At 41.3% G+C, this 13,887-nt stretch overlaps 1 protein-coding gene across 1 annotated transcript in view; it reads left to right on the forward strand.

The window, feature by feature from the left end:
* myom2b (myomesin 2b) overlaps positions 1–12,984 on the forward strand; it is a 29,301-nt gene extending 16,317 nt beyond the window's left edge. Inside the window, exons 23-39 of the mRNA XM_070958302.1 lie at positions 215–259; positions 667–803; positions 1,026–1,170; positions 1,476–1,538; positions 1,906–1,973; positions 2,937–3,050; positions 3,262–3,349; positions 4,186–4,224; positions 5,095–5,200; positions 6,029–6,095; positions 6,481–6,577; positions 7,540–7,576; positions 9,488–9,510; positions 9,651–9,706; positions 9,796–9,885; positions 12,184–12,309; positions 12,638–12,984. Of these exons, the coding sequence (XP_070814403.1) occupies positions 215–259; positions 667–803; positions 1,026–1,170; positions 1,476–1,538; positions 1,906–1,973; positions 2,937–3,050; positions 3,262–3,349; positions 4,186–4,224; positions 5,095–5,200; positions 6,029–6,095; positions 6,481–6,577; positions 7,540–7,576; positions 9,488–9,510; positions 9,651–9,706; positions 9,796–9,885; positions 12,184–12,309; positions 12,638–12,847 (1,511 nt within the window). The 3' untranslated portion in view covers positions 12,848–12,984. The remainder of the gene's footprint in view (positions 1–214; positions 260–666; positions 804–1,025; positions 1,171–1,475; positions 1,539–1,905; positions 1,974–2,936; positions 3,051–3,261; positions 3,350–4,185; positions 4,225–5,094; positions 5,201–6,028; positions 6,096–6,480; positions 6,578–7,539; positions 7,577–9,487; positions 9,511–9,650; positions 9,707–9,795; positions 9,886–12,183; positions 12,310–12,637) is intronic.
* Positions 12,985–13,887: the final 903 nt, after the last annotated feature.

Here is a 13,887-nt window from a genome sequence, read left to right on the forward strand (position 1 = left end):
TCCTCACAGCGTTGAAGTGTGTGTGCATTTATTTGCCTCATCCTATTAAACACAATTACAGTAATGACTTCTCCAGCTCCAAACTTGGTACTTGAGTCACCCCGTCAAAGTGCATGATAAACTGACATCGGTGTACAAAGTGTAACGTGTATTTTAGCTGCTTATTTGCGCCCATGGCTGCGTGAAATGAATAAGTTGTCTCTTCACATTTCAGAGTTGGCAAAGATGCTGGCACTCAGCTATGATATCAGACACCCAAGTAGGTACCTCTGGCTGACTCTTTCCATCTCTCATAATCTCTCTCTTTGTCCCTTTTAATCTCTCTTCTTTTACGCTTTTTCCTCTGCTGCGTCTTTAATCTGTCTTACCCACTCTCTCTATTTCTCGGATTCTCCCTTTCATGCCTTCATTTTGCTTTGTTCTGACTTGCTTTGAACCTTTCAGATTTCTTTCTTCTTTTAGGGGCACATTTCTCCTTTTTATTTGATCCAAACAAGTCTTACCTGCTTTTGCATCACCTGCCTAACCACTATTCACTTCTCTTATTTTTGCCTCCTCTCCTCTCCCTTCCTGTCCTCTTCTCTGACTAACAGTTTGGTTAAGTTATTAGTAACTAAGTGCAATGATGTTTTGGAACCCTTAACTTTCTCCTCTTCTCTCCTCTAGTCATCCCACTGAAATCAGAGTTGGCCTATAAGATTTTGGAGAGAGGCAGAATGAGGTTCTGGCTGCAGGCTGAAGAGATTTCTTCCAATGTCACCTACAAATTCTTTGCCAACAACAAGGAACTGTCTGGAGCTGATGTAAGATACACTATAGTTTAAGGCACAGACACAGTGAGAAATGGGGACAAAAACCCCAAAAGAATTGTGTGTCTGCCCTCGATGTATGCTGACCGTGACTCAGTCAGCTGCATATTGCCACATTAGAGCCATAATATCACAGCTAAAAGTATCCACATTCACAAACTCTGTCTTTGAGTGCATTAGGGCCTTTTCACAACAACCACCTCTAATTTTCTGCAGCCCAACAAGATGGGTCATGACGTCTCTACAGGTATCATTGAGTTCATTATGGACCATTTCACCGAGGAGAACGAGGGCACGTTTACCTGCCAGATCACAGACGGAGGAGGCAAAGCACAGAGCTCCCTGGTTCTGATTGGAGATGGTAAGAGAGGCCAGGTCTCTTTATCCACCTCAGCCAGAATGAACACAGCCTGTTGACACATATGCAGTACATATGTGTATCTGTATCTCTATCACAAGAGACTACATTACGGAAATGATTGCGGTTGATAAATGTAAAGGTGGGTTTGAAGCCATTCGGTTGTGTTTTTTCCCATAAATTATGATTCCACTCTCATCCAAGGAACCATTAGCCAGCTAATCCACTGCAAGAATCTATAGCAACTACTGGCAACGCTTTGATCTTTTAATTATTCTCTGTTTATGTGTATCTCTATGTGCACACAGCTTTCAAGGCAGCACTGGCTGAGGCTGACTACCAGAGGAGAGAGTACATCAGAGTCAAAGAGGGTAAGAAACACAAAACATCATCCACTTTTAAGCTCGTATGAGCCTTACTCGACGTAGACCACTATGTTGCCTGGGAGACAACTAATCTAATCAGTGAAAAGAAACAGACCTGCTTTACTGCAACTGGGAGCTGGAAACTTAAAACTAAAAATGGACTCATTTCAAATGGCTCGCTACCTGACAAAATAAGTCCTAAATTAGAAATCGCTGGTGTAGGTGCTCCTGCAGATTCCACTGTGGTATTTAGCATTTAGAATTTTAAATCCATACTTCAAGCACAAGGCAGTTCTTAGAGCTCATACAATCAGCTAATCTATTTTAAGTTTCCCTTCCCTGGGCCTTTCTCTCCTGCCTTTATCCACCACAGGGCCCCACTTCAGTGAGTTCCTGTCACTTCACGTTGGAGACGACTGCTCCGTCACTTTGATCTGCAAGGTAAACCCAAACTCAATAATCATTGAATATTTACACTCTAAACAAACGGGAGGCTGACTTGCAGATAGCTGATTAGCCATTCTGTGGAGGCTGAGTGAGACAATGCTGCGTAATGATAAGGTCGAGATTGAAAATTACCAGAATTACACTGTCAGGATTTTGTCTGAGCTTTGTTGGCATGAAGGATATAATCAAAACAATTTTAAAATCAAAGTATTGTTCATGCCCCTAGAGACAATTTGACGCTGACATCTGTTTAATCTGTTTGTTAGTTTAGCCCGAATAAAGGCATTTTGAATAACGTAGAAACACAACAAACATATGCAGGGAATGAAGTGGGTGAACGCTGTGAGGGATTATGCACAGAGGGCATTAACTTCTTTTCAGGCATCAACCGTTTTGCAGGAATAGGCTCCATTTGTAATTGGTGGCATTGATTAGTTTGGGTATAATATATATTTTAAAAATAACTACAGGCCAGCTTCTGTTGAGGGAAAGAGTCATTTTCTTATCCATGAGATGGGATGAGAGTCAAGACGGTGAGGTATCACTTGGTCTTAATGAACCCCTGCATAAACTGAACTTCACACATCACTGACTTGTTGGATGAGCATCTTGTAATGAGTTATAAAATCTGAGGTGTGCTGCATTAATGACATTGCTAACAGGTTTGTATAAGGTGGAACTAAAGTGAATTTATATTGGTGATTTTACCCGCAGAACATCTCTAATGGATCTGTTCCACTCCCTGGTTGCCATGAAAAGATGAAGTGCAATACATCTAAACCCGCGACTGCTAAATGACTTTTAGAGGCAGATTGATGCAGTTTTTGGGCTGGGTCCATATGAATTGGTGCCATTGGGATTGATGATCTGCTACGTAGAAGCTCTAAAAAAAAACCTTGTTAATGACAATAAAGTTGAATGTTTAAATAATATTTGTGATTATGTGTTTCCTTGCAGGTTGCTAACTTGAAGAAGGAATCAGTGTTCCACTGGTTTAAAGAAGACACAGAGATCATCCCTGATGTGAAGCCTGACCTGGGATCAGGAGTCTGTAAACTGCCAATTAAACTGGTAATTGCACTTTGGCACTGTTTATCTTATGGATGCTATCAAACTGTGTGCAATACCATTACCTCTACGCATGGTTAGTTACACAATTTAGTGTTTCTCTGACGATCCAAAAGCGAGGACATTTTGTTCAAAAACTACAGACTTCACAGTGTGGTCAGATTTAGAAACTGTGTTCCCTCTGTTCCTTATATGGTTACTGTTTCTCCTCCAGTTTTCACTGAAGACTGCAGGGGTTTATAAGGCCACCATCAGTGATGACAGAGGACAAGATATGAGCCAAATTGATATCTCTGGAAAAGGTAAACATCCTACTCTCTCGTACTTAATTTATCTTACTGATTCACTGAGTAATTCAGTGGCTTGCTGGCTGTCTAACTGAGCAAAAATAAATAATGACCTACAGTAGAATGGCAATTGAAAAGCATAAACTCTCAAATGAGCTTGATGCTCATTAAAAAGTGGGAGACAGGGAAAATATAAAATGTATAAACTGTATCTGTACATGGTAAACTAATGAATTTTTAACAAACCCTCTAACCCTAACCTTATTTTTCTGCCTACTGTATAAAAATAGTTCCTGCCACATGACAGCTTGCTCACCTGCTGGCTGTATTTAATCCAGAGAAAATCCATTTTAATGTTCCTGTAAAAGTTTGGGTGGAATAAAATTAAGCTGCCACTCTGTAGTCCTTCAAGCTTGAACGTCTGTACACATTTTGATGACAGACCTGAGCATTACTGTCCTTGTCAGATCATCTTTTATCCCTTCTGTACTAGAGGTTAGTATATATCTAATCAGGGAGAGAATTAGCGGACAGATGCAGCTCTTCATACATTTTTTTGTCATTTTATCTAAATTGGAACACCACTACAGAAATATTCAGTTAATTGCTTAGTAATGGTAACAGGTATACTGAGTTGCAGGGTATGGAGACAGGTTGCCTCACAGCAGCAAACACCCAGACGAGTAAACATGTTCAATCTGGAATTTCCCCTTGCGGGACTAATAAAGGAATATTGAATTGAATAAACCTCTTCTTACTGAAATTTGAATGGGGCCACCAGAGGGCAGCATCGTGACTCTCCATCATCTTGGCTCTTTCCCTGACCCCATGTTTCTCTGCCTCTCTTCTAGTCTTTGACGATGCCATTGACAAGATCAGCCAACTGGCTGGTGGGTATCTGCCTTTGACACACACACATGCATAGAGGCGCTCAATAACAGAAATCCATATTAAAAACAGCCCTGAACATCACCATCATCTTCCTCTACACATTGACGGTCTGACGTACAAATGATCTAAATTTATAAAAGAGATTTAGATCCATCACCGGGCTCATGCTTTAAAATCCCACTGCTTCACACACACACAGGCACACACACTTATCAGCATGTGGCAGAAGTTGTCATGCTGGAAGCATTTGGCCATCATGCCATCATGTGGTGAAATCACTTTAAAATTCCACCGCGCTGTCACAGTGACAGTGTGGAGGAGCATCTTACTCCTATTTTAAGAGACAGTCACTTGACAGCTCTGCAGCCACTGCTACAGCAGTGGTTGCAGAGGAGAAGAGGGTTCATTACTGTGATAATGGGAAACCATGGTGATGTGACCAGGTGGATGACACACTTGTACACTTGTAATGTGAAGTGAGCAAAGTCCCACACAGTCATAGTGTAGTGTGAAACTCCCTTTTGGGTATAAGAGCTCTTTCAACAAAAAAAAGTTTCTGGTTTTTGAAGTGTTTCATTGAATGCAGCATTCAAAGTCTGCACTCTGCTTCATTAGTACAATTCTGCTCTCTAAGCTGGATAAATGTAACATAAAAAGGAAAGTCTTGAAATGGATATTACATGTGCAAATGGCTGCAGATGGAGGTTTCATTTTATCTGATTTGTTCTGAGCTAAAAAAAGGTGCATCCTGTTGCTCTCCCAGCAGAGGGAGGGGGTAGCTTATCCAGCAGCAGATGGAAAATATGTGTCTGATTCTGATTTTAAATGTGCCCTCCACAACCTCTATCACCTCCCATCACCTCCTCCAGGAGCCAGTGCAGCACAGCTGGTGATTAACTGCACAGCAACAGGCATTCAGCTGCAGTGTCACATGAAGTATTACACCTCAGAGATGAACATCACCTGGTATCATGGGTAAGAAATAAACAGCACTCTACCACAACACCATCAACAGCTTCTACCAGAGGAGGAGAAGAAGAAAATAATGATAACAATCACTCCTGTATCTGCAGTCGTAGGAAAGGTTTTAGGAGGAATAAGAGTATTCTTTTAAGTCTGCCTATAAACATGCTGACCAAAAACACATTATTTTGCTTTTCTCTCAAGTTAAACCGCTGGGAGTGGCAAAAACAATAAGCCACATAATAAAACTTGTGATGGCTGTTGGCAAGTGTTTTCATTATCCTGGTTATTGCAGTAAAATTGCCCTGTTTTGTGACAAAAATCACACCCCTATCATTTTCTATAAAGAAGTAAGGCTTTTCTGCACTTAAAAGCACTCTGTCGTACCCTCCAGATTATAAAATGTGGCGGGAGGGGAATCGGAGTGAGAGAGAGTGGACAGAAAGAAAGACAGAGAGGGAAAAAGACATAAAGAAAAAGAACGAGGAAAAATAGAGAGACAGTGGGCGGAAGAGCTGTTATTCAATTATACAAAGACCAAAAAAATTATGGAGATGAGATTTTGAAGCTCTCCCCGTCTTTTCTGCGAGTGCGTGTGAGGGAGCGACAGATAGCAAGAGAGCGAAATTGGTATCCGTATGCGTAACATTAGGCAGGCATGTAAACATGATTTTCCATTACCTCTGAAGCAGGCTTCACCAGCTCTCTCTCTCTCTCTCTCTCTCTCACACACACACACACACACACACACACACACACACACACACACACACACACACACACACACACACACACACACACACACACACACTAACCTCTCGTCTCCTCTCCTCTCCTCAGTGAGACTAAACTCTCCCACAGTGACAAGGTTATGATTGGAGGGACCCCTTCTATGGCAACAATGGAGGTATTATCATCTCCTGTGCGATGCTGAATAGTATATGCCTCTTAAGTGGATCATACACGGGTAATTTTATGACAGCGAAGCCCTTCTGGCAGCGGCACTGGTGATCACTGATGTTGCTTAGAAGTCCTGAGAGTGTCTTAGCAGAGGTGATTCTAGGGCAACTTTTAGACAAACTAAATAGACAATGTCACCTTTAAAAGGGGGTGGCTAATGAATAAAAACATCATATATTTTAAAATTCATTAAACTTCATTAATCAAACAGTGTATCTTCCTTCTACCTTTTGTCTTAAAGCTTTGTAATTATCCGGTAGATGAATGAAGCCAGTAATTAAAGACATGCAAGTGGAAATAAACAATTGCTTAATTAACTGATTGATTCACAGGTGATTGAGCCGACAGAGAGGGATAAAGGAGCGTACTCCATTGTGATCACTGACCCTGAAAACTCACATAAACGCACACTGGACCTCAGCGGTGATGGTCAGTACCTCATTTGCTCTCTCTCCGAGTGTCACTCACTCTTTTTTATTGATAACACAGTTAAAAAGAGGGCTGAAAACTACACGGTAACTTGTTTTTATGGAGCTCTTGGCTTCAATCTGTAGTTTAAGACTTTGAAGTGACACTTTTGAGTATCAAACACTCATCCTCCTTGGCTCCAAAACTGGCTGTAAAAACTTAGCAGTTTGCTTTTTCACAACCCCCCCCCCAAAGAAACCCATCAAAGGCATAATCAGCCTCTCCCCTGTCCTTCCAGTACACTCAATATGTTCCAAAAAGCTCAAATATTGGAAAAATGCACTGCTTCCATGTTGCACTGCTCCTCCTCCTCCTTGTGAAGCTATGTCATGAAGTAGATAATTTACATTTTCACCAAAATATGTTAAACTGAGGGCTGAACAGTGGAGCAGCAGGTAGTGTGCGTGCCTCACAGCAAGAAGGTCGCCGGTTCAATTCCTGGGTCGGGCCTTTCTGTGTGAAGTTTGCATGTTCTTCCCGTGCATGCGTGGGTTCTCTCCGGGTACTCCGGCTTCCTCCCACAGACCAATAATGGTGACGCTAAAATTGCCCTTTGGTGTGAGCGTGAATGGTTGTCTGTCTTGTGTGTTGCCCTGCAATCGACCGGCGACTGGTCCAGGGTGTACCCCGCCTCTCGCCCATTGACAGCTGGGATAGGCTCCAGCCCCCCCGCAACCCCGAAAGGGATAGGCGGTATAGAAGATGGATGGATGTATGTTTAACTGACATCTATTAAAGCTGAGCACTGCTGCAGGAGAAGGAGCAAGCAACAGATGCAGGTTTAAATCCTCATTTGAAGCCAGGGTTGAGGTTTTTATACTGAAAAGGTCGATTCCTGGGTGAGTGTTACTTTAAAATAAGGTAAAAAGACAATTAGTTTTTGCGAACACTGACAGTGAAGTTGTGTTTTTTGTCTTTTACAGTATATGAGAAGGCTTTTGCTGAGTTCCAGAAGCTCAAGTAAGAACCACTAGCAACCTTTCTTTATTTGTGCCTATATTTTAGTCACACTAATAACTGCAAATGATGAATACCTGTTTCCTTCACATCTTAACCTGAAGTATGACATCTCATTGTATCTCAAAGTATATATTAGTATATATAAAGGATATATTTATATTTTAATCACCATAAGTAAAAGTTTTTGCTCACTAGGCCGTTGTTTGTTTAGGAGAACAAAAGGAGTAAAGACTGCAGACATGTACAGCCAGAAAACTCGAGCTGAGCTTCCACACATAACTTCCTTAACTGACCAAGGTGCATGTAGATCCAACACACCATTTCCAATGAGACAATCAATTTGAAGGCTTGATAGAAAGGCCGTGCTTTTGATGCATCTGCTGTGCTGTTTGAAAACACTGGAACGACTCCCTTTCTGAGATCCCAGCAGGGGCTTTATTATTGTCTCTTTCCAACAAGCGCCAGCCGCCAAGGTTGAGGCCAATGCAGATGTGCCAAAACCTGCAGGCAGCAAAAGCCTTTCACCCCCATAGACCCCCATATTAAAATGCCCAACTAAACAGCAGAAATAAACATGATTACAGCCTGGTCCAAAAAAGGCTTTTGATCTTAAAAGCCAGTTCATGATAACTGTACAGGGAGGTGAATGTTTATGGGCATGGCTACATGATGTGACAGCTAGCCTCTAGGACTTCGCAACCAGGCTTCATTCTGCTCGCCTCATCTCCACCCACGCTCCACCTCTTTGCCCATTTTTGGATTAGTCAGGAGTTTGGCTGAGTCAGACAGCCGGAGCCAATGTCACTGAGCATCACAATGGCTCTTCAGAGGACTATGGGTGACATCATCAAGGCAGCCATATCTTATACAGTCTATGCTCCCCAATGAAGCCCAAGCATACAGTAAACTGTGCTAGGCTTATTTTATGCTTGCACCCTCTGGTCAAAGCCTATTGGAAATGCCAACTATCCATGTGTGTTTGCAAGCTGAACGGCTGCTATTGAAATGTTCTGTTGGAACATGCACTCAGCTATTAGATTTGTATTTTACATACTATTCTGTGCCAGACAGCCTGCATGTTCGCATTTGATGTATGTGTCATGTCAGTAAATAAAGCTGTATCTCAACTTATGAATGCTTGCTGATCAACTTCAGCAAAGGTTGCTCTCCATCAACAAAACTTGAGTGAATCCCAAAACTCAGAGCCTTGCTTTCTGAAAAAGTCCAGTCTATTATAATTTGAGATAAAATCAATGTTCAAAAATAGACGCAGTCAGGTAGCAGAGATCCTTCTGGGTCCTTTGGCTAATTGGGCAAAAGTGAAACCCCACACACTGAATTTTGCAAATCCATTTAGAAAAATCATTTGAAACTCCAGACACTAAACAGTGCATGCAGAGTGGAAACTGTCCAAATCCCTTTTCTAATTAGCATTCAAAGAGAGACATTTAAGCACAAGATTTTACAAACACATTGAAACAAGTGACACCCTGTTGTCCTTTTGATTGAGCATCAACATGCCAAAAGGAGAGCAGAGTTCCCTCAGCCATCTGGTCCTGTGGCTGACCTCTGGCCCTTCCATGCTGATCCAACAGACCTCACCCAGTTATTACAAAGCAGAATCATTTTTCTCATTGAAAAGATTCTGTTAAGTCCCAGAGTAAACTACAGTATAATGAGGTTTGGCTGTAAACCCAAAATGCCTTGTGCCAAACCATCTGACCACTGCTACTAACCCAAAAATGGAAACGATATTATGCATGTGGTCAGTGGAAACAGACCATAACCAAACTTGGCTACACTACATGTCCAATACAGGCTTACATTTGGTAGTCCTGATGCACTCAGTGCTGTGTATGATGCTGTATAAGACAGAGAAAGAAACATTTCTAACTTTTCTTTGTGTTTCAGGGCTGAGGCCTACGCTGAGAAGAGTGAGTTCATCCTTCCTATCTGCTTCTTTCTTTATGCTTTTTCTTAGTTACTTTTATAGTTACTTCTGTTTAAAGATGATTCATCATCAATATGATAAACAATAGGAATGCTGGGTAATATGAACATTGGTTTGTTCCAGACCGCGGTAAGGTGGTGGGAGGGCTGCCTGATGTGGTCACCATTATGGAAAAGAAGGTAAGCATCTTGGCGTAACTGTGACTGTGTGATTTTAGTCTCCGTAAATGTGTACGTTTGTCTAAGTCATCTTTTGTTCCTCCCCATAGACCCTGAGTTTAACATGTACAGTGTGTGGAGACCCCAAGCCTCAGGTCTCATGGTTGAAGAATGGAACAGATGTGGAACCTGGTGATCAGGTAAATGCTTCGGCCACATGAACAGAAAACAGACATTTCAAACGCTGTTGCTACCTGTTCAAGCTGCGTACTCCCTTCACAAACCAACCCCCATTCCCTCTCTCATGATTAATTACCTTATTAATCAGACAGCATCGCCACAGTATGTTTCTGTTAACTTATCTAGTGATACTATGGGGTTTACACATCCAGAACATGGCCACTGGATTGTGTTGTGGTACTCCCAGCAGCTTTGACTGAGTTCAAATATTATGCACACTCTTTGCATATTCACCTATGTGATATCCTACAGATACATATTGTCAAAATGCAACATACTATAATCATGACTACAGTAACAGCTTTAATTTCACTGGAAGAATTCTTGACATGCTGCCATGCAATTCTTGCAAAAATTACATGCTAATTAATATAAAGTGATAATACTAATACTAACACTGAAAAAATGTAGGAATTAATAGAAAATGAGATGGAAAATAAACCCCACTTCATATCGAATAGAGAAAATAAGATAAAAATAAGGAAATATAAAGTAATGGAAAGAGAAAATCTGGAAATAGTGGAGGAAATATTGAGGTGGTAATAAACAAAGTACTGTCTAAGTAGTGTATGTTTCAATGCAAAATTGAACCTGTTGAAATAGACAACATCCCAAACGACATGCCAAGGTTCCTTGTTTGAAACTGACTGAAGTCTCTGTACAGCCTCCATATGTAGAAACAAAGGGCTTCTACCTGCTTTTTGCACCTCTCACACTCCCTCACTGGAAGGATCTACATTGTTTAGGTGAGGTCAGCATCATCAGTACAGTCCTGGATCTGCAATGGAACAAATCTACCTCTTATAACTCACTGACCTACTTGGCAGCCAGTACGAGTCTACAGTCTATCCCCAGTCAGTGGAGGCTCTTTCAACAGCATCAGCATCCTGCGGCTCCTCGCGGCTTTGAAGATTTAAGTTTGAGAGACCCCGGTCCAGGTGGAATATGTGTTGAAGTTTGCCCTCTCCTTTATTAATTCCCTCACCTGCTAATAATCTGTTGAAAACAAGAACTGATGTCCTTGGTGATGTGTTTGCCAAATCTCAGGAGTGCGTCTCCCCTACGTAGATACCACAGAGGCCACTGACGATACTAACAGAAAAACAAACAGACATGTATACAGATCCAGACAACATTGTATTGGAACTCAGAGTAGGAATAGATAATACTGTAAAACTATACAATCTTAGTAATTTTTACGTTTTGTCACTAAGTATGAGATTTTCGTGTTCTGAGTAACACCAAAACAACTATAATAGCCTTATATTATGTCTTTTTATACAGCAGTTCACTCAATCTAAAGAGAAGCTAGCAACCCACAGATTAGCCTACACTGGTTTAACAAATGAATGCAATTATCCAAGGCCATATGACATCTTAATTAGAAAAGGCCCATCAATTGCGAATGTGGCATCTTTTTAGGTCTATTTGATTTTTAGGCCAGTAGAGCTTTTCATTTCTAAAAATTAAAGGCAAGCGTTTCTCTTAATAGGAATGTAATTAGCCTGCTACGAGTGCCACTCCATAAAAATGTACTAATGCCTAGACTTCGCAAATGAGCGGGCAGGTATGAGAGAGGGAAACTGAAATACTGTATTCTCACTGGTACCACACACATAGTACAAGTCAGATCAACATAAGTGTACTCCATCCACATTTCTTGAGACCATGAAAACAAAACTATTGATGTTTAAAGCCTTCGGAGTTGAAGTGTACTTGTGTCAATCTGACTTGTATTATGTGAGTAGTGCCAGCAAGTGTACACAAGTGTACTTCAACTCCGAAGGCTTTAAACATCAATAGTTTTGTTTTTTGAAGGCTTTAAGCATCAAATGTTTAAAGCCTTCAGAGTTGAAATAAACTTGTGTCGCCAGCATCACTCACTAAGTGCAAGTCAGATCGACACAAACATACTTTAACTCCGAAGGCGTTAAACATCAGTAGTGTTGTTTTGTGGTCTGAAGAGATGCAGATGGAACATGTTTTTATTGTCATTTAATTTCATATTTTGGTTGAGCTAACAGGGCTCAGCAGAATATAATAGACTGGAATTGGTCATTACTCCCCGTGTCCATCTGGCAGTGCTCAGCTTTTGCTAAAGGGAGGTGGCTGTCAAAGCTCATGCTGCTGCTCTGACTGCAAGATGAATCAGATTTTAAATAAAATCTTAAGTGACGGGCGTTTTAAATGTTAAATCATGCTAAAGTCCCTGTGCTGCCTCTCTGTCGTTTTTTTTAACCTTTGATTTCATTTTTCAGTACGTGGTCTCCCTGGACCAGGGCAAGTTTGCCAGTCTGACGATCAAAGGTGTTTCCATGGAGGATTCTGGCAGATATACCATGATTGTCCAGAACAAATACGGAGGGGAGTCTGTGGATATAGTGGTGCGTGTCACCGCTACATGCCGCAAATTACAGGATTTACTCAGAGCTGTGAAATATTTCTGACCATCTGTGGCACAAATCTCGTCTTTTCTTCTGGGCCTAACAGTGAGATACTCTGTGAACACACTTGTAACTCTGAGCCATTACAGAGATGAAATTTGACCTTGTGGGTTTTGTCTGGCTCTGATTTGACAGTTTAACTCAAAAGATAACTGATAGTGATAAGATATTTTTTACTGCCACAGGCACAAACAGTATTGCAAATGCATTGAAGGGAAATGTCTACATAACACTCACATTATGTCTTATTCTACCTCTTTCTCTCCAGGTCAGTGTGTACCGCCACGGAGAGAAAATCCCGGAGGCGAAACCAACTCTGACCCCTAAAACAATCATCCCTCCTAAGCTTCCCATTGAGATCCCTCAGCCCAAGACCCAGCCTGCTCCAAGCCCCGCCCCCTCAGCTCCTAGCCCTGCCCCTCCCAAAGCAGCACCAGGAAGAGGGGTGAAGAGCCCCACGCCCACCAGGAGGAAGTAGAAAGCATGACAGTCATAAAGGAGGAAGTAACATATTCACAAACTGGTGCACATGTAGACCACACAAGCTTTTACTGGTATGCTCTATCTGGACTAATATTAAAAGTATTTAATGAAATGGAGTGAACACACTTGGTGTTAGAGTCAAGGAAACCCTGATGGTTAAAATAATAACTGTAATAATAAAAATAAAAAAAATAAAAAAATGTATTACTGTGTTAAAACAAAAAACCTGAAATTAATAAAATAAAATGTAACACTAGTTCATATCAGAACATGGCTAAATTAGAAATGAGTTTAATTAAAATGAGCTGAATTAAAACTTGAATAAAGCTGAAATTTGATTAAAACTATTGCTTGAAAAAGAATTAAATATGTTTAAAACTGATGCTGGAATGTAAGTGAAGCGGAATGATTAAACGTAGTTTTCAAGGACAGCCCAGTGTACAAATGTCCCAAAACATCTAACTTACATCTGACTAAAATAAAGGTGGAAAAAACAGATTAAGACGTATAATATGATTAAACAGAATCTGTATAGAGCACATTGTTGGTCACCACCATGGAGACATCTGCTGAGAACGTTTGAGCCCGTTGGAGCTACACTCACTGTCTCAAAACCTGTTACAACATAAAACACCTGATAAACACTTGATACTTTCAGAACAGTAGCTCTGATATGCCCTCATCAGCATCCTGCTGAAAGGGCGTCTTATTTTTCAGTGATGCCTGCATTTTTGATGGTGTGCAACATATTGTGCTTTATGAGGCCCTTGGCAGAATTTCCAAATCCCCCCCTCACGCACCCTTCACCACCACTACCACCACCCTTTGAAGACGGGGCCAAGCCAAGTCGTGATGGCCCTGTGGAGAGAGGTGGGCCCCCATAGGGAGGGGCGGCTCTGACTATGATCAATGGTTTGGCTCGGTCTCACGGTCACGAGACGTGTTTAAAACATGAAGGATTTCATTTACATGTTTCAGAAAACCCTGCTCCTGTCACGGTTTCTGCAGGACGTAGATGCACAAAACAACAGTGGT

This window comes from Chaetodon trifascialis, chromosome 1 (genome assembly GCF_039877785.1).
Source record: "Chaetodon trifascialis isolate fChaTrf1 chromosome 1, fChaTrf1.hap1, whole genome shotgun sequence".
NCBI lineage: Eukaryota > Metazoa > Chordata > Actinopteri > Chaetodontiformes > Chaetodontidae > Chaetodon > Chaetodon trifascialis.